The sequence below is a fragment of the Mobula hypostoma genome, chromosome 11, assembly GCF_963921235.1.
Source record: "Mobula hypostoma chromosome 11, sMobHyp1.1, whole genome shotgun sequence".
NCBI lineage: Eukaryota > Metazoa > Chordata > Chondrichthyes > Myliobatiformes > Myliobatidae > Mobula > Mobula hypostoma.
In genome coordinates, this window is record NC_086107.1 from 24636495 (window position 1) to 24657608 (window position 21114).

The 21114-nt window shown below is 40.2% G+C and overlaps 2 protein-coding genes across 5 annotated transcripts in view; one reads left to right on the forward strand and one right to left on the reverse strand.

Moving 5' to 3' along the window:
• The window catches only part of mettl15 (methyltransferase 15, mitochondrial 12S rRNA N4-cytidine), a 91454-nt gene extending 79167 nt beyond the window's left edge, over positions 1–12287 (reverse strand). The window contains exon 1 of the mRNA XM_063061758.1: positions 11414–12287. Within this exon, the coding sequence (XP_062917828.1) occupies positions 11414–11716 (303 nt within the window). The 5' untranslated portion in view covers positions 11717–12287. The remainder of the gene's footprint in view (positions 1–11413) is intronic.
• Positions 12288–12413: 126 nt separating this feature from the next.
• The window catches only part of kif18a (kinesin family member 18A), a 118923-nt gene continuing 110222 nt past the window's right edge, over positions 12414–21114 (forward strand). For 2 of the 4 annotated variants that reach the window (XM_063061759.1, XM_063061762.1), the window contains exons 1-2: positions 12414–12459; positions 15665–16041. In XM_063061759.1, coding sequence (XP_062917829.1) covers positions 15726–16041 — 316 coding nt within the window. In that variant the 5' untranslated portion in view covers positions 12414–12459; positions 15665–15725. The other 2 variants (XM_063061760.1, XM_063061761.1) reach the window with 2 other exon arrangements.

The window sequence follows — 21114 nt, forward strand, 5'->3', positions numbered from 1 at the left end:
AACCATTAGGTAATGTTCTCCATGCACTTGGATTTATTTGCAAATTGTTCAATAATGACATAACTTGAACTAAGCCACAAGACATTTAAATATGAAGGGTGAACTGATAAATACAAATTAATGGCCATGTTAAGATGCTCACATGCTTTAATCTTTAAAAGCAGCACTATTACCAAGTCCTACAGCAGCAAGGATGGTACCATTGACCTTCAATGTATCAGCAATTGCCACATGAATATTAAGCAACAGCACTTTGGCAGATACCAAGTTCTCTGTGACCTGGGTAGGTTCATGATGCAAAAGAGTCTACTTACTTGGAAGGCTGCAAACATGATATTACTTGAGAGGCTCAACACGATCTGAATCAGTTTGTTTATTAGTATACCAGCCAATGGTCCATTCTTTCAGAGCTTTATAGAGAAGAAATACTGATCCCTCGAAACCACAAACCATCATGATTTGAACATATATTATTCCTATATTAATGAAGGGGAATCTTATTACATTAGTAAACCACAGTACTTCTGTCCATTGCACTTTTAAACTTACTTAATCTGTAATTTTGTCTTACTTTCAGTTTTGCTTGATAATTATGAAGCACTTTAATCCAATATAATAATAGGCATCTGTTAGCCTCCTGAGACCATGGATTTACACCTTGGAAGGTTTCCAGGGCGCAGGTCTGGGCAAGGTTGTGTGGAAGACCAGCAGTTGCCCATGCTGCAAGTCTCCCCTCTCCATGCCACCGATGTTGTCCAAGGGAAGGGCACTAGGGCAGATAGAGTTTGGTGCTGGTGTCGTCACAGAGCAATGTGTGATTAAGTGCCTTGCCCAAGGACACAAAACGCTACCTGAGCTGAGGCACGAACTAGTGACCTACAGATCACTAGAGCGACACCTTAACGACTTGGCCACGCGCCAATACTTAATCCAATATACAAGGGGTGATTGATAAGTTCATGGCCTAAGGTAAAAGGAGTCAATTTTATAAAACCTAGCACGTTCATTTTTCCTACATTTACACACTTAGTCCAGCGGTCATGGAGCATACGGATCCCTTCTTTGTAGAAGTCGGCATCTTGGACCTCCAGAAGTGGTCCACAGCAGGGGTGATTGATAAGTTCGGGGCCTAAAGTACAAGGAGAATGAGTTATTAACTTCAAATTTTCTGCATTTTCACTCGAGTTGAACTGCATGTGCATGTAACGAAAGCTGTATAACTCATCTCCTTCTACCTTAGGCCACAAACTTATCAATTACCCCTGCTGTGGACCACCTGGAGGTCCAAGACGCTCTCGTTACATGCAAGCGCAGTTCAACTCGTTGAGTGATAATGCAGAAAGTTTGAAGATAATAACTCATCTCCTTCTACCTTAGGCCATGAACTTATCAATCACCCCTGCTGTGGACCACTTCTACAAAGAAGGGATCCGTATGCCCCACGACCGCTGGGCTAAGTGTGTACATGTAGGACGGGACTATGTTGAAAAATAAATGTGCTAGGTTTTCTAAAATTGACTCCTTCTACCTTAGGGCCACGAACTTATCAATCACCCCTTGCAGATGTAGTATCTAAAATGAAACCTGATTAGATGCATACGATGTAACTTTTAAAAACATGATACCCTTCAAGAGACAATCCTTTCAAATCAGTAACTTCATAGGTAACAAAATGGATGATGAGGTATATATTGTGTGCGCAATAACTGTGGTAGTTGTTAAAAAAAAACATCCGGAGCCTGTCAATCGGACTAACTAAGCCGAAAGCTCTGGTTTAATTAAGCAGTCTCCAATTAAGTCGTCCAGCACTTCTCTAGCCTGTGTCGCCTATGACTCAGTGCGCTGACTCATCCAGTCAAACATTTTACCAGAAGAAAAAAATATTAAGGTTGCTGCAAGTTTGATATAAGGAAATGTGACCCTGAACACAATGAGATATAATGGCTCATCATGAAGATCTGGAAATATCCCATTAAAGTGAATGCTAGCAATCAGTTTTCCCTACTCCAAACTTTATAAAATTCTCTATAAAATTGTCATATTAAATATCATTTTGCAAAGTGCTGTTGCAACTAATAAATCACAAAACCAGTTCATAGGGTTTTAATGAGAATGGAATGTGTAGTGCCAATTTTGAAAATGAAATTGCAATGAACCTTGTGTTTTAGATCAGGATCAACCTTAAGCACATATGATTTTCTAGCATGCGTTATTCATTAATTTGAGGCAAAACATAACTAGATGTATTTAAATGGATAATTCCCATATTTCAAGTTTTTTTATGGCATTTTTCTGGCCTACCGTCTGCTCATTAATACGCGATCCAGCCCAGAGGCAAAAAGGTTGCCGACCCCTGTTTTTGATGACTAGTACAGGGACACAGTTACGCAAACTTGGTTTGGGTGGTATTGTGGGGAAAAGGAGGTAGCAAGAGCAAAGATCCCTCCTATAAACAATATCCATGTTAAGGATGTGCATGTATGCCTTCATGAATGTTCTTAACTACCTTGTCCAAACATTCAATAATTTCCTGTCCCTGTATTCAATGAAGAATACACGGTCATTTAAAAAAAAGACTAAATCAGAAATGACAATCAAGATAAGGCAAAAGAAACATAACCTACAGCACATGGTTGGTAAACTTGTATAAATTAATCTTAAAAAACATACTCGAGTTCTTTTACAAATGATATACATTGCACACTGCAAAAATACATTATTTGCAATGCAAAATAGTTCTATGAGAAAGTGCAGTGTCAGTTGCTTGCTGCAGTATCTGAATTAATCAGTAATAATTTATTAAAAATTGGAAGTGCATTGAACTGTGCTTGTGTTAATGACTTTTCCTAATGAAAGAGAACAAAATATTGACCCAAGGGGATACCAACTCAAAAAGGGAATCTTCACAATGACAAAAAGTAGGAAAATCAAAATTAGTAGTGGTACTTCATTGAAGAATTCTTTAAATTTTACTTAAGAAAAAAAACAATAATTCCAATCTATTTTGTCCCCTTACAAGGACCAAATGCTACCCCTGGATATTGTAATGCACTATAATTGCCTCAAAGATTATATTTGATTATCAAAATTATGCCAAATGTACCCATTTTCATGCTACTGAGTTTGCCAAAATAAAGTTATCATTTAAATTTCAGGGCAGCAAAGACTGAGTTGTCAAAATACTTAAGATATCTAGTATATAATTCCAAAAGATAAGCAAGTTCATGGCAATAAAGTTACCATCTCAAGGGTTAATATTAACTAAATATATAAAGTAATTTTTTAGTGACCAAGAATTGTACTGATTTATTACACAAACCATTTCCAATGTGAGGACATTGAGAGAAAGGTTTTTGTTATGGCACCACTCAGCTAGATTTTCAACTTCCTACCTATATGCTGATTCATCACTACCTTTGATTCGGCTAACAACAATGGTGTTGTCAGCAAACTTTAACAGTGCATTGGAGCTGTGCTTAGCGTAGGTATAAAGCAAGTTCAGCAGGTGGCAAAACACTCAGCCTTGTGGTGCACCAGCAGTGACGGAGATTGTGGAGATACTCTTGCCAAGCTGAGATGACTGGGGTCTGCAACTGAGGAAATAGATCCAAATGCATAAGGAGGTATTGAGGCCAAATTCCTAGAACTTATTGATTAGTATTGAGGGGAAGACAGTATTGAATGCTGAGCTATAATCAATAAAGAGTATCCTGATGTATGTATCTTTGCTGTCCAAATATTCCAGGGTTGAGTGAAGAGCCAATGAAATGGTACCTGGTGTGGACCTGTTATGATAGTAGGCAAATTGGAGCAGATCCAAGTCACTTCTCAGACAGGAGTTGATAGGTTTCATCACCAACCTCTCAAAGCTCTTCATCATAGTAGACGCAAGTGCCACTAGATGATAGTCATTAAGGCAGGTTACCATTCTTCTAAGGCACTGGTATAATTGAAACCCGCTTAAAGCAGTTGGGTACCTCAGACTGTGAAAACAAGACGTTAAAGATATCAGTGAACGCTCCAGCCAGTTAATCAGCACAGATGTTTAGTACTCAGCTAGGTACCCATCTAGACAGGACTCTTTCTGTGGGTTCATCTGCCTGAAGGACACTCTCACGTCAGCCCCAAAGACTGAAATCACAGCATCATCAGGGGCTGTGGGAGTTTGTAAAGGTTTCTCCATGCTTTGACAGTCAAAGCAAGCATAGCAGGTATTGAGCTCAGCAGGGCACAATCACCTACTCTATGTTGCTTGGTTTCACTTGGCAAGTAAAAGGTTTACGCTCCTCTTTAATAAATAGAATTAACCAAGCCTGCCCAACACTCCTAATGTTGTTTATCTCCCTTCATCTTTTTGTCCTAAATCCTATATCATCCAAATAATTTTCCATCCACACCCAAATTTCCAGTGTCAGTTTTCTCACCCTGGGCTTCACTCCAGAAAATTCTTTATCTCTTACTGATCACTTCACCAATACCACGCAAAACTAACAACCTGTGCTGGCCTTTTGACTGACTTTGTTCCTCTGCTTGTAAACTTCACTAATGCCTCATAATATTTCTGTTCTAGGCCCTTAGGTTACAATTTCGAACACTTATTTCTTTTCCTGTCCTATTTATTACTGCAATTTGCTGTCTCATTTGTCAGAATTATTAAACCAAAAACTTTCCATGCACACTCAATGTTCTTGGACGGAGATTTCGTACCTCTATTTTCAGCACTCTTGACCTTTTACTCCCAAACTGTTACAATGTTTATGAATGGCAAATTGGTCAAATGTTAAATCATGCACTACTGCATTTTACAGATTACATACAATGTAGAAGGCCAGAAAAAAATTAAAGAGTAAAGAACTTGCAGATGATAACAAAAGTAAAATTTATTTTCTATCATATAGCAACATTAACATCGAAATCATGAATTTGAAATTCAATTGACAATTTTAGAGTAAATATAATACTCAAAATTATCTTTTCTTCCAAAAGAATCTCCATCAAAATTGTATCCCAAATTTAAGAACAAGATAGCATTTTGCAACATCTTAGAAGTTTGTTTCCAAACTGAATGCAACTCAAAGTTCAAAGTAAATTTATTATCAAAGTACATATATATCTACTATATACAACCCTGAGATTAATTTTCTTGCAGGTAGTCACAGAAAACAGAAGAAATACAAGAGAATCAATGAAAGACCACACCCAACAAGACATACAAACAACCAATCTGCCAAAGGCAACAAATCGTGCAAATACAAAAGAAAAAAATTATTAATAAATAAATAAGCAATAAATAGCGAGAAGATGAGATAAAGAGTCCTTGTAAATGAGCTCATAGGATGTGGGAACAGTTCAGTTGTGAAGTTGAGTGAAATTATCCCCCCGGTTCAAGAGGTTGATGATAGAGGAGTGGTAACTGTTCCTAAACCTGGTGGTGTGGGTCCTGAGGCTCTTGTACCTCCTTCCTGAGAGAAGCAGCGAGAAGACAACATGGCTTGGATGATGGAGTTCCTTGATTATGGATGCTGCTTTCCTGTGACTCTGTTCCTTGTAGATGTACTCAATGGTGGGGATGGCTTTATGCGTGATGGACCGTACCGTATTCACTATTTTTGTAAGATTTTCCATTCAGGGACATTGGTAGTTCCATACCAGGCTGCGATGCAACAAGTCAATATATTCTCTACTATATATCTACAGAAGTTTGTCAAGGGCACAGCCTCAAAATTGAGAGGTGAACCTTTAGAACAGGGGTAAGGAGGAATGTGTTTTAGCCAGAGGGTAGCAAATCTGGGAATGCTCTGCCACAGAATATAATGGAGGCCAAGTCCATGGGTATTCTTAAGGCAGAAGTTGATCATTTCCTAATTGGTTAGGGCATCAGAGGATATGGCAAGAAGGCAGGTGTATGAAGTTGAGTGGGATCGGCATTAGCCAGAATCAGAATTATTATCACTGGCATGTAACGTGAACTTCATTAATTTCATAGTAGCAGTTCAATGCAATACGTAATCTAGCAGAGAGAAAAAATAATAAAATAAAATAAGTAACTCAATTACGGTGTACATATATTGAATGGATTTTTTAAAACATGCAAAAACAGAAATACTGTATATTAAAAACAAGTGAGGTAATGTCCAAGGATTCAGTGTCTATTTAGGAATTGGATGGCAGAGGGGAAGAAGCTGTTCATGAATCGCTGAGTGTATGCCTTCAGGCTTCTGTACCTACCTGATGGTAACAGTGAGAAAAGGGCATGCCCTGGGTGCTGAAGGCCTTTAATAATGGACGCTGTCTTTCTGAGACACCGCTCCCCGAAAATGTCCTGCGTACTTAGTAGGCTAGTACCCAAGATGAAGCTGACTAGATTTACAACCTTCTGCAGCTTCTTTCGGTCCAGTGCAGTAGCCCCTCCATACCAGACAGTGATGCACCCTGTCAGAATGCTCTCCATGGTACATCTATAGAAGTTTTTAAGTGTATTTGTTGACATGTCCAATCTCTTCAAAATCCTAATAAAGTATAGCTGCTGTCTTGCCTTCTTTATAACTACATTGATATGTTGGGACCAGGTTAGATCCTCAGATCTTGACATCCAGGAACTTGAAACTACTCCCGCTCTTCACTTCTGATCCCTCTATGAGCATTGGTATGTGTTGTTTCGTCTTACCCTTCCTGAAGTCCACAATCACTGATGTTGAGTTCCAGGTTGTTGCTGCGGCACCACTCCACTAGTTGGCATATCTCACTCCTGTACGCCCTCTCGTCACCGCCTGAAATTCTACCTACAATGGTTGTATTGTCAGCAAATTTATAGATGGTATTTGAGCTATGCCTAGCCACACAGTCATAGCTATAGAGAGTAGAGCACACACGCCTGAGATGCACCAGTGCTGATCTTCGTAGAGGAGGATATGTCATCACCAATCCGCAAAGATTGTGGTCTTCCGGTTAGGAAGTCAAGGGTCCAATTGCAGAGGGAGGTACAGAGGTCCAGGTTCTGCAACTTCTCAATCAGGATTGTGGGAATGATGGTATTAAATGCTGAGCTATAGTCGATGAACAGCATCCTAATGTAGGTGTTTGTGTTGTCCAGGTGGTCTAAAGCCATGTGGAGAGCCATTGAGATTGCATCTGCCGTTGACCTATTGTGGCGCCGTGCAAATTATGATAGGTCCAGGTCCTTGCTGAGGCAGGAGTTCAGTCTACTGATGACCAACCTCTTAAAGCATTTCATCACTGTCTATGTGAGTGCTACCAGGAAATAGTCATTAAGACAGCCCACATTATTCTTCTTAGGGACTGGCATAATTGTTGCCTTTTTGAAGCAAGTGGGAACTTCCGCTCGTAGCAGTGAGAGGTTGAAAATGTCCTTGAGTACTCCCGCTAGTTGGTTGGCAGAGATTTTTAGAGCTTTACCAAGTACTCTATCAGGACCTTCTGCCTTGCAAGGGTTCATTCTCTTTAAAGAAAGCCTAACATCGACCTCTGAGACAGAGATCACAGGGTCATCAGGTGCAGTAGGTATCGTCACAGCTGTAGTTGTGTTCTCTGTTTCAAAGCGTGCATAGAAGGCATTGAATTAATCTGGTAGTGAAGCATTGCTGTGATTCATGCTGTTGGGTTTCGCTTTGTAGGAAGTAGTCTTGCAGACCCTGCCAGAGTTGCTGTGCATCCGATGTCACCTCCAACCTCATTCAAAATTGTCTCCTCACCCTTGAAATAGCCCTCCACAAATCATACCTGGTTTTATGGTCACCAGACTTGAATCCAGCCTTTAGCAGACGACGTACTTCCTGGTTTTATGGTCACCAGACTTGAATCCAGCCTTTAGCAGACGACGTACCTCCTGGTTCATCCACAGCTTTTGGTTTGGGAATGTATAGTAAGTCTTTGTGGGCACGCACTCATCCACATAGGTTTTAATGAAGTCAGTAATAACTGCAGCATACTTATCCAGGTTTGAAGATGAATCCCTGAATACACCGATTCAAAGCAGTCCTGTAGGCACTCCTGTGCTTCCCTTGTCCACACTACCTTGGTCCTCACTGCTGGTGCTGCAGACTTTAGTCTCTGCCTATACTCGGGGAGTAGAAGTACAGCCAGGTGATCAGACTTCCCAAAATGAGTGTGTGGAATAGCACGGTAGACATTCTTCATGCTGATGTAGTAACAGTCCAGTGTGTTGTTTCCTCTGGTATTGCAGGTGATCTGTTGATGGTAGTTGCTTAGTGACTTTTTCAGACTGGCCTGGTTAAAATCTCCCAAGACGATGGTGCGCACCTGTTGAACTCATTGCTCAGATCATCTAAAGCCTGCTTAACACTGGCCTGAGGTGGAATGTAAACTACTACCAAAATGACACTAGAGAACTCCCATAGTAGGTAAAAAGGACGGCACTTTACTGCTAAATATTCCAATTCTGGTAAGCAGAATTGGGACAGCACTGATATGTTTCTGTACCAAGAAGAGTTGATCATGAGGCATACTCCTCTACCTCTGCTTTTGAGAGACTCTATAGATCTATCCTGACGGTGTATAGTAAATTTGTAGATCTAAATCGCTGCATCCAGTATGGAAAGGGTTAAACACGATTCCGTGAAACAAAGGACACACGCAGTCCTAATGTCCTTCTAACTCAGCACCCTAGCTCTGAAATCATCATCTTGATGGAATGGCGGAGCAGACTCAACTGGCTGAATAGCCTAATTTTGCTCCTATGTTTTGTGGTCTTAAGGCTTTACATGATGCCAAAACTTAGCAAACTTCTAAGTCAAGGCACTGCTGTGCTTTTTTTTTGTAATGGTACTTACATGCTGGACCCAGGATTAATCCTCTTAAATGATAACACCGAGGGATTTCAAGTTGTTGATCCTTTCCACCTCTGATCCCCAATGAGAACTGGCTCATGGACTTCTGGTTTCTTCTTCTTGATGTCAATAGTTATCACTTTGTTATCATTCCACATTATATAACAATTCTATGAAAACACTCTGGTATTAAAGGCACTCTGATTTTGTGACTTTCTTTCTAAACCATAGAGGGAACAATGAAGAAGAAAATAACAGTGTGAGGTGGTGCATTTTGAGGGATCTTAAAGATATGGTAGAAATGGTACTATTTTATGGAGCATTTTGCATCGAACGGACCTTGGTGTACAAGTTCAGCGGTCCTAGAGATGGCAGCAAACATGGTCAGTAAAGGCGGCAAACAGGAAGCTTCGCCTCATCAACCAGTGCGAAGAGTATAAGAACAGGGAAGTCTTGGTACAACATGATAAAATATTGATTTGGTAATTTTCCCTCCTCCCATTCCTCCTTAAATTTCCCACTCTGACTCTCCTCTTGCCTCTTTTCTCCACCTCCCTACCTCCCCCTGGTGCTCCTCCTCCTTTTCCTTTCTCCCATGGTCAACTTTCCTCTCTCACATTCCTTCTTCTCCAGCCCTTTAGCTTTTCAATCTATTACCAATGCCCCACCCACCTAGTTTTAACAAACTATCTTTTAGCTTCCACTCCTTCCCCTCTCTCCTACTTCTTATACTGGCTTCTTCCCCGTTCCTTTGCAGTACCGATGAATGGCCTCAGCTTGAAATGCCAACTGTTTATTCTAGATGCTGCCTGACCTGCTGAGTGTGCTGTTTTGGATTTCTACAATCTGCAGAATCTCATGTGTTTAGTAGTTGCAATTCACATGAAATGTTTAAGATTTTAGTTTCCATTATAGTAGGCACAGGCTTAAATAGAAAAACAAAGTATTAGGCACAATTGTAAGAACATCAGATATTTCAAGCTATTACAGTAACTGAGAAAACCATTATTTCAAAAAAGGTGCAGATTTAAGGGACATTCTTTAGTGTCAAAATTTGTTACACATTTAAAGTGTAACTTGTCCCTCTTGCCATCAAAATAAATGTCAAATAAAATGAATCAAGAAGCCTCAGTGAAAGGACTTATACCCTCGCCCACTTTTCATCTCTATAAATACCCACTCCCCATCCAAGATAATTTCCCATGCAAATATGGCAGATGCAATTACTTTTTTAATGCCTCCTTTAAATATTCAGTCACCCAAGTCTTCTGATTCCTATTCACTTGCATTCTCCTTTCTGCTTTGACACTTCTTTCTCTACCACTATTTGAAGCTCAGCACAAATTCATGAAAACTTAATTTTTTTGATATGCAATCTTCTAACATTTAAATAAGTTTAATAACTTTAGATAACTACCACTCTCATTTTAATGGACAACAAATGGTGCCAATGGAAGTCAGATGAAGATGGCCAGAAGAATAGAAGATGTTAATGGGAGTTTTGCACACAGCAAATAGCATATTCTACATCTTCCTCAGCTGCAGCAAAGTTCTGTCTCAAATTAAGTATTTTAAGTATTATTTTGTCAAGACCAAAGATATAGTAGTAGACTCATGGCCCCTCAATCAGATAGTGGTGAACCAGTCTTGGCTTCAACTTCACTTTACCACCTATTCCACATAACTCTTGTCTTACAGACCAAAAATTCATATTTCAGCTTTTAAAAAAATGTCATTGAGCCAGCCTCTTCTATTCCAACCATTTCACTTGACTCTATATTTGTTTGAACATTAATAATTTTCTATTCACAGCAATTCTAAAAAGTCATTGACCTGAAAAGTAATTAAGATTTTTTTTTAAGTTTCTACATGTTATCTGATCTGCTGAGTGATTTTTGGAGAAACTTCATAAATTTTAATTAAATGTTACAATTAGAAACCCTGTTAGAAAGAAAAATCTGCAAAAAAAAACACAAAATTCTGTTTAAAGCTCATTTCACATCAGTGTTTGAAAGCTTATGTTATCTTCAAACCATGAATCATCACCTAGACCATAACATATAGGAGCAGAATTTGGCCATTTGGCCCTTCGAGTCTGCTCTGCCTTTTCATCATGGTTAATCCAAATTTCCTCTTAGTCCAATCTCCTGCCTTCTCCCCGTATCCCTTCATGCTCTGACCAATCGAGATTCTATCAACCTCTACCTAAAATATACATAAAAACTTGGTCTCCGCGGTGCCTGTGGCAAAGAATTCCAGATTCACCACTCTCTGGCTAAAGAAACTCCTCCTCATCTCCATTCTAAATGGACGCCCCTCCCAGCGTCCTCTGGTCCTAGACCCTCCCGCCATAGGAAACATCCTCTCCACATTTCACTCTATCAAGGCCTTTCACCATTCGATATGTAATACAATGGGTAATCATTTATCGAATATACATTGTCTAACAACAAGCTTTATATTCAGCATAGGCCAGGTAGAGCAAATAGCCCATGTTTGCGTTGAAACTACGTTTAATAATATCAGAGACAATCGGCTACTATCGAAAAAGTCATTCATGCTTGATGATATACTTTATAGCAACTCAACACAAAATCTAGACTCACCTGTCCTGGTTTCGGTGACAGGCAATGAATAACTTCATTAACCATTACAGGGTTGTGCAAACACATATCACATTGTGAAGTTTTTCTACTGAAGCTCGTTTCCAAGTCAACGGCCGTTTGGTGAGTCCCGGGACCCTCAGAACGATAAAGTGCTGAGACAGCAATGTTTCTTGTGTGAGGCTGACGATGGCAGTAGCTGAGGGGGCCAGCGAAGAAGCAAAGTTGATCCAGCTTAACGAAAAATGATACATGCCCGACTAAAGAATGGGCCTTTAGGTAACGGTTAATCAACGCCCAACACATTTTAAAATACTGCTATTTAGACGGAGGAATGTTCCAAATTCTCGAGTAGAGGTGAGGGGTTAGCGGTTACAATAAAAAAGATAAACCACGTAGATTAATTTAACAGCTTTAATAATTCAGGTACCGGCATTTACCGCTTTACTTTGCTCAGAGGGGCGACCACAAACCAACTGCTCCCCAAACTCCACTCACTCCACAACTTCACAGGTGACCAAGGCAGTCCGCTGCCGAAAGCCTACGTACTGGACAACCACAGCACCTCACACGTTCTTACCCACTTCCAATTACTCTGCAGAAACTCCAAAATATTTACATCGTTTATCTCATCACAATGTTTCTCCTTGGTCAAGATAACAAAAACAAACCAAAACAACTTGATCGTTTAAAACATCGTCAATTCACCATTTCATCGCTGCAAGCTAGTTTAGGATAACACTCGATTTTACAGACTTTGTTTAAGATTGTAAATTAAAAATCTGCCTCTTTACGCGAAAAAAACTGTTAAATATGCAATTTAAATTTCAGAACATCGGTTCAGAAAGTAAAACGAGAACTATAATGCATTAAGAAACCCGGCTATCACCCGGACGACTAATTGCTGAACACGAGCTGGGGAAGATGTCATTCCCTACATCTTCCAATCAGATTGAAAGGAGCGTGCGCGGCTCCAGCCAATGGTAAACCGCCCTTGCGAACGGTCTGTTTTGAAAAGGCCGCGCGAGGCTGGGAGTTGGCTGCGAAAGGTAAGTCGTGTCTTGACAATGGCGTGATTATACTAGAGGCTGGTGGTCTCCTTAAAGTTCAAAGGTGGGTTGTAAGTTTCTGCCCCTATGGGCGCCTGAGAGGAAATGTTATTGTCGCTTCCAGAATTATTCCGGGGCTCCATAGAACGGATATCGGTAGGGCTGTTCCCCCGATTTGGAACCAAGCTTCTCTAATCATCCTGTAGTAAATGTTACGGATCACTTGACTGATGTCCCTGGGCCTTCACTCGCTGGAAGGCTGAGGGGGATCGCATTGAAACCTATCGACTATTGAAAGGCCTAGATCGAGTGGCGGTGGGGGAGTCTAGGACCAGCGGCCACGTCCATTTAGAACGGAGATGAGGAGGAATTTCTTTAGCTAGAGGGTGGCAAACCTGTTGCCGCAGGCGTCTGGTATACTTAAGGCGGAGGCTGATAGGTGAAAGTTACATACCCTGTAGGCAGCGGAATGAATCATCCATGATGAAATAGCGGAGCAGACTCGATGGGTCCTCCTGTGTCTTATGTTCTTTCCAAGCCTCCTTGTATCAGAATCATGGTTAATATCACCGGCATAGATCGTGAAGTGAAGCACAATAAGTTCTTTGAATTATTAAAGGAAACTTTAGATCTAGATTCGAAAGACCTCCGCCTAATCAGAATGTCGTGGCTATCCCTCGAGGTCGAGGACGATGGTCTTTGTTCTGAAGAAATGCGCCACAGAGCGAAGACGCCTGTGCGTGTATTTGTTTAACATGTACTTGATGTTGCACTCCGAGAAGCACACGATACTTCACAAATCAACCAACTGATTCCAATGGCATGGAAACCACGACGACTGGAGCTGATGGATTTGTTGCAGCCTTCACAGCCGTTGAGTTTGAAGTAACTTCGTCCACCTCTTCCACCGCTGAGGTCTTGGTTGGATTGTTCTGTGTCAGGGACCTCACCCTTGACCTTGCTGCCATGAGTGACCCTACCAGGAGCATAGTTCCAGACGGCATTTCTCTCGGGATCACAAGCTCCTCCACCACGACAAGGTGTCAATCCACGGAGAAGAAATCAGAAATCTGTACTGGGAACAAACTACCGCTGTAAGAATAGATGGAAAAGTAAGTCAGTTTACGAAAATCGAGAGGTGTTAGACAGGGTGTTTTCTCCCCTGATTTGTTTAATGTGTACAGTGAAACAATGTTACAAAAAATAAGAGACATCTTGGGAATCAAAGTTGGTGAAAACATCAATAATTTCAGATATGCAGCTGACACTGCAAGTACGGAGGAAGAACTACAAAACTTAATTGATATAGTTGTTGAAGAAAGTGCAAAAATAAGTCTATCTATCAATTGCAAAAAGACAATGTATGGTGATACCCAAAAAGAAGGAGAATCCTATCTGCAAGCTGAGAATAAATGAGGAAGACATAAAACAAGTACAGAACTTTTGCTACTGTGGAAGCTGGGTGACATCAGATGGCAAGTGTGACATGGACATCAAAAGAAGAATAGGAATGGCAAAAGACACCTTTACCAGAATGAAGAGTGTACTGACCAACACTGAACCAGGCATGACAACCTGCCTCAGAGCACTGAAATATTATATTTATCCAGTTATGTTATATGGCTCAGAATGTTGGACAATATCTAGTAACATGAGGAAACAAATTGAAGCAGCAGAGATATGGTTTTTGAGGAGGAGGTAAAGAATATCATGGACGAAATGAATAACTAACGAGGATGTCATGAACAGAGCAAACACAAAAAGAAATGTGTGAGATCATGAAAAGGCAATGTAACTTCATTGGACATGTGATTAGGAAGGAGGAGTTAGAATGCACTGTAATTATGGGAAAGATTGAAGGGAAGAAAACAAGAGGAAGACAAAGACAAATGATGGAGACAGCAGCCAGAGAACTGGAAATGAATACCAATGAATTGATCCACTTGACTCGAAGCAGGTGTGTGTAGGCCATGGCAGTCAAAGCTCAAACTGGGCACGGCACCTGATGATGATAGATCGTGAAATTTGTTAATGCATTTCCTAAGACCTTTCAAGATCGAGAGCTGAGCATTTCGGATGGAAAGGTGGGTAGATTTCTTCATTCGGGATGGTGAATGTTTACCATCCGAGGAAAGTGGTACATTTACTGGAGAGTTGCGAGTTTGATCAAAATAGGTGTAAGTGAAAAATTCTTAAGTTATACGGTGGGTGAAGAGAAACAAAGTTCACATTTCATTTTGATGATCTATCACTAGAATAGGTTCTCTGACTACATATGTAGCCTGAGCCCAGTACTTCCAACATTTCCTGTTTTATTTAATATATAATTCACACTTGTAGTATCTACCTATAGTTGAAAGTTTTGACTGCTAATTCCTTTAAATTTAATTCAACTTTCCCAGTAGTTTAGGACAGTATTTTGCACATATTATACAATATACTGCTGGTCTATATTTTATAATATTCCACCAATTTGTAGGTGGAGACTCAGTCCTCTCTTGGAGTGGTATCAGGACCTTTGCCAGGAACTAAACCTTGGCTTTTGTATTGCAATGGAAATATTGAAAGGGTGGTGTGCTGTCAAAGGTAACTGCTGCATCGGTGAGATGAGATACCTTTGCAGGTGGGTATAACAATGCGTTGATGTTATTTTGCAGCAGTTTTGTTGTCTTGGGCCTCATACTCACTTAAACACCAAATGACATTGTTCTAGCTTGCAAATTAACTTATGCATTTCCTATATAATGGCAGTGCATTTCAGAAGTTTTTTTAAACCTGTATTCCACTAAGGAATTTTATTAAAGAAGCTATTAGAGTCTAAGCTTATAAATGGAGGTGTAGTGTATAATAATTGCAGTAATAAAAGAAGTTTGGATAAATCACTGGCTTAACCACAACTGAAATTGCTGAGTCTAGGTACAGGAAACAGTTGTGTACGTAGGTTGAAGAATCTGGGTTTCTTCTCCCAAGAAAAGGAGTGGTTATGAGGAGATATTTGAAGTGAAAGAATTTGATAGGAAGTTGACATTATTTTCTTTGGTGAAATGGTCAAGAACTAGGGAGCAAAGAATTTATAAGCAATCTTCAGGCAAATAAACTGTATGATAGAAGGCATATTTTGTCTATTTTAATCTGTGATTAACCTTTTTGATACCTCTGTACTGTGGTATTGAAATTTCACCAACTTTGTTTTTTAATCTTGTAGGAAATAAGCGAATGGGCAACATTTGAAACTGCTGCTGCTAACAGGGATATTTGTGTGCACCATGTCTTCTACTGAAAATGTATGTAATCATGTAAAGGTTTTTATTCGTGTTCGTCCTGAAAATGCAAGAGAGAAGAATGGAAAGCACTTCAAAGTTGTACACGTTGCAGATAAACACATGTTGGTGTTTGATCCCAAAGAGGAGGAAGTTGGTTTTCTTTATCGCCCTAACGTTCAACGCTGGAATTTAAAGAATAAAAACAAGGACCTTCAATTTGTTTTTGACCGTGTTTTTGATGACAGTGCCTCACAATTGGAAATATTTGAAGAGACAAAATGCATTCTGGAAAGTGTTTTTAATGGATATAACTGTACAGGTAAAACTTTTTTTTTTGTTCCGCCCTGACAACAGCTAGATAGTATTATCAATGGTATAAGATTAACTGGTAAACAAAGTTGGGGAAATTTAGGTTGACGAAATGTAACAGATGCAATGCCAGAGTTTAATATTAGGATATCAGTTATTTGCAATCTTTATTAATATCTTGGGTGAAGAACCTGAAACAGTTTTTGTAATGTGATTGGGAATCAGTTATGAGGACAAAGTCTGCAAGTAGTTGAGTAGGTGGGCCAAAAATTTAGCAGATAATGAATATACTCTATTGAAGGAAGAATGGGAAATTAATATTGTATAAGAGGGAAAGACAGAATATTATTGTACAGGATCATGTGGGTATCCTTGTTAATGAAACTTGAGTTAACGTGTAGGTACAGTAAGAAATGTTGGACATCCAGAGGAAGTATAATCCAGAAGTATAATTCTTGCTCTAAACGTAAAGGATTATGATGAGGTCACTCACTGAAGTATTGTGTATAGATTCTAGTCTCTGTTGAGGAGGAAACCTAATGAGTCACGAAGTTGATTTTTTTTGCGAGGGAAAGTTGTGTACCAGTTTAGAGTTTGGAATAAGGAGTGGATTTGGTAAAAGATGTGCAGGTTTTTGAGGATATGACAGTGTTGAGACTCATGAAAGGTTGGTCATATGTACAAGTACGAACATATGTACAAGGAAAAACTTGCTTAGAGCAGCATCACAGTGACATAATATCTTAGCAGTACTCACTTGAAAAATATTATACACAATTTTTACATGAGAATGCAGTTAGAATAAGACTATTTTAGTGCAAAGTACTTGTGTTGCTAAACTGTAGTGATTAGTGTTTGTTGGTTAGTTCAAGAACTGATAGTTGAAGGGAAGCAGCTGTTTTTGAACAGGTTATCTATATACATTGCAAACAGCAGTACAGATCCCTGCATAACACCACTAATAACAGACCTCCAGCTATAAGTCCCTTGGGCCAATGCCCTCTGTCTTATGTAGGCAAGCCAATTCTGAATCCAAATAGCCAATTCACCATGGATCCCATGCATCTTAATCTTCTGGATGTGCCTCCCAGGGGGACCTTGTCAGACACCTTACTGAAATCCATGTAGGCAACATCCACACCTCTACCTTTAACAATTGCTCCCATCATTTTGTCAAAAAAACTACAGCACGATTTGCCTCCTACAGTGCCATGGTTTTCAATATGCTCATAAATCCTAGCCCTAAGAATTCTCTGCAGTAACTTCCCTACCACTCACGTGGGACTCAAACAGTCCAGTTTCCAGGGTTATCCCTGGTTCCCTTCTTGAGTAATGAAACAACATTGGCTGCTCGCCAGTCCTCTGGAACCTCGCCTTTGGCTAGAAAGGACAGAATTGTATTGTTCAGGGTACCATCAATCACTCCTCCTTCTCTCTCAACAACCTTGGTTATTTCCCATTAGGCCCCAGGGACTACAACCTGTGTGCTCTTTAATAGACCCATCATTACTTCCTTTTTCACCTCAATGCCTTAGCATATCAATATGCTTGGCATTGATCTCACTAACTTCATGTTCTTCTCCTTGGTAGATACTGATGTAAGGATTAAGGATCTCTCTCATACTTAGCATCCAAGCAACAATTCCCCAGTTTGTCGTTGAGTGGTCCTGTCTTCTCCATAGTTATCCTCTTGCACTTGATGTATGTAATGAACGCCTTGGGATTCTGTTTAATCCTACTTGCCAAGGACTTCATGAACCCTCCTGGCTTTCCGAATGAAATCCCTTCTTGAATTCTTTTCAATCTTATTTACAATCCTTGAGGTCTTTGAATCTAGTTTCCTCAGCTTGAAATACTTTTTTTTTTCTTGACTAATTTCATCACCTCATTTGACACCCAAGGTTCTCTTACCTTGCCATAGTTAGCTATCCTTCAGACTGGAACTTGCCTGCCCTATACTCCGTGCAGTTGGTTTTTAAGCAGCTGCTTCCAATGAACTCTCTCTAGATCCTGCCTAATTCTCTTGCCCTGCTCCAATAATACACTCCCGCTAGATTCATAATTATCCTTTATAGAGCTACAGTATAGTAAACTTTAAAGAGTTGAGGTCAGTGTTCTCTAACTGCTCACCCACTGAAAGATTGGTCACCTGACCAGGCTCATTACCCAACACCAAGTACTGTCCCCCTTCTCTTGTTGGACTATCTACATATTTAAGAAGCCCTACTGGATGAATCTAACTAATTCCACCAACCAGTAAGATTGCAGGATGCTCAGATGCAGCAGCCACTCCGGATCCAATAAAGGGTGCATTTTTTTAAGCTTGTATGATCGCAAGTCACTGCTGGATACCAAGAACATCAACTACTGCAGGACTATCCGTCATTGAGTTGCTCAATAGTGATAGAACTGCACTTGGCGAAGACTCTGCCCAGGCTGTGGGTCACCTCTTTTAGCCGACCGGGTTAGGGGAGACACCGAGGCAATGTAGGAGAGCCTCTGTGGGGTGTGCTGGGATCCATACTGGGTTGGGGACTGGCTCCTCCTATCGGTGCTGCCCTCCAGTATTTGCCTGGTAGAAGAATAAGCTGGACCAGAACAACTTGCCATCAATCTTGTGTTGTGTCATAGAAGGACTTGGACAATGTTTTTATTTTTTTTCCTTTTGACTATGATTTTTCTGAAATCCATACTGTATGTGCTGTTGGTAATGTGTTTTACATCCTGGCATTGGAGGAATCCTTTCACTTGGCTATATTTGTGTATGGTTGAATGATAGTTAAACTTGAATTAAGTCTCTTGCACTGAGGAGGTCCCAATTTAAAGTGGGGAAGTTGAAGACCCCATGCCAACAACCCTGACACGAGGAAATCTGCAGATGCTGGAAATCCTCAGGGCAGGAGCATCTACAGCAAAGAGTAAACAGTGGACTTTTCGGGCCAAGACCCTCCATCGGGATGTTGATGTTTCGAGCCAAGACACAACTGTTTACTCTTTTTCCGTAGATGCTGCCTGGCCTGTTGAGTTCCTCCAGCATTTTGCGTGTGTGACAACAACCCTATTGTTTTTTTTCTATTCTTGATGCAGCACATTCTATTGATATTACCAATGATGGAAGGATGCTTCCTCTTGTAGGAAATTTAGAACTACAGGACATCTATTCAGAATGGTGAACTTGCACATTTAAGGCAGATACGGACAGTTTCCTCCACTTTCTGACACAGTGCTTTGGCTCCCATCGAGTTTAAAACCTCCCAAGTAACATGAACAAACCTCCTGGCAAGGACATTGGTTAGATTTGGGTCCCTCTTATACAGATTCCTCTGTTTGATAAAAGGTTCCAATGAACTGAGAATCTGAAATGCTTCCCTTGCACCAGTTTCTCATTACTCATTCATCTGTCCTCTCATCCTCTTCCTGCACTGACTTGCATGTGGCACCGTGTGTAATCCAGGGATTACTACCTTAGAGGTCCTGCTCTTCATCTTTTCCTAAATCCCTATACTCACTGCGCAGCACCTTTTCCTTTGTGCACTGTGATCTCTGGCCTAAGGTATTTGTGCCTCTTGTTATTGTAGCTACCAAAAAAGACATGGCCCAGATGGTGATCTTTGCTAGCTGTGGCCTTCTTGGGGCAGCACCTCCTGTAGATATTACCAATGATGGAAAGATGTTTCCTCTTGTGGGAAATATAGAACTACAGGACATGTATTCAGAATGGTGAATTTGCACATTCAAAGCAGATACGGACAGTTTCTTCAGTGGGTGGTTCATAAATTGAGGTTCTCTTCCCTGATGATATTATGGAGGCTGAGTCTTGGAAATGTACAAAGCCATGATATGTTGATATCTTTATGGAGCCATTGAGGATGGATGGAAAGCAAGAAATTGTTTACACGTTAAACTGGAATACAGAACAGTCTCCATTCACATTATTGAAAAGGAATCGCTGAGGGTGAATGTCAGATTTTAATATTTTGCTTTTTGAAATTAATCTTTAAAAGTGGCTGTTTCTGTATGGCAGAAACATAACATTTGTGGTGGCATTGCAAGTATGATGGGAGATGTGGCATAGGTAACTTTTTTCTACATTTCTGTTTGTAGAACATATTCAGATCCCAGGACTTAATTCTACTTTTCCTTAGCAGTGCAGACCTTTGCCAATATAATTGGTGTAGCTTGCTGCTGGAAGATCTGCTAAAGACAAGCAGACTTAATTTGTCCATAGATCCCTCAGTTGCTACACAAGTTAATATGGTGGTTAAAGTTTTTAGCCCAGTGCCCCCACCCCCTAAGCACTTTCATACTTGCCAACGCTCCTCTTAAGCACAATATATTTTCCAGCATTCCCATAGTGTTAAAAGTCTACCTTGTGCTAACATGGAAAACAATGATTCTGCTTTAAATTTTTGTCTTTAAACCTATCTTACACAGTACCTGTGTGCTGTACAGCTGCTTTGAAAACAATATGATCCTTGAGCTTGATGGTTTTTAGCAAGAGTTGAAATATTTGGTTCATGTTGTGACAGCAAAAGCCTTAAGTCCCCACGAGTATCACTATCCAAGCGGTTTTTATTCTTTAAGTATGTGGTTCACTGCACTGAAGCATCTTTCAACAAGATAGGAGAATGGAAATGCAATGAAGAGCACTTTGACTCTTCTCCAAAGACCAGGAAACCATATGACAGTGTAGCCATATACCATAAAAGCATTTTTGCTTCTTCAACATTCTGAATTTTGATAATTTCTTGCAAGCTCTCTTCATTTTCTTCCACCTTACAAAGAAATGGGTTAACTACCCAGTCTAGTATTTCCAGATTGTTCAAATCCTTGAATTGATTCTGAAAACCCTTCTTCAGTTACTGCAGGTATAAGCAGTACTCTTGCAAATCACCATCTGTGAAAGAAAGTGCCATACTTCCCATGCAGAGACACTGTCAGATCATTCTCCCAATGTTTTGCTTATATTTTTCCAATTTTCCATTAAAAGGGGACTTTTCTTTTTGCCAAGATTAAATTGAAATTCTCGCCCTGCATCTTCATATCTGCTATTTAATGGATGGGCAATTGATTTGCAAGTCCA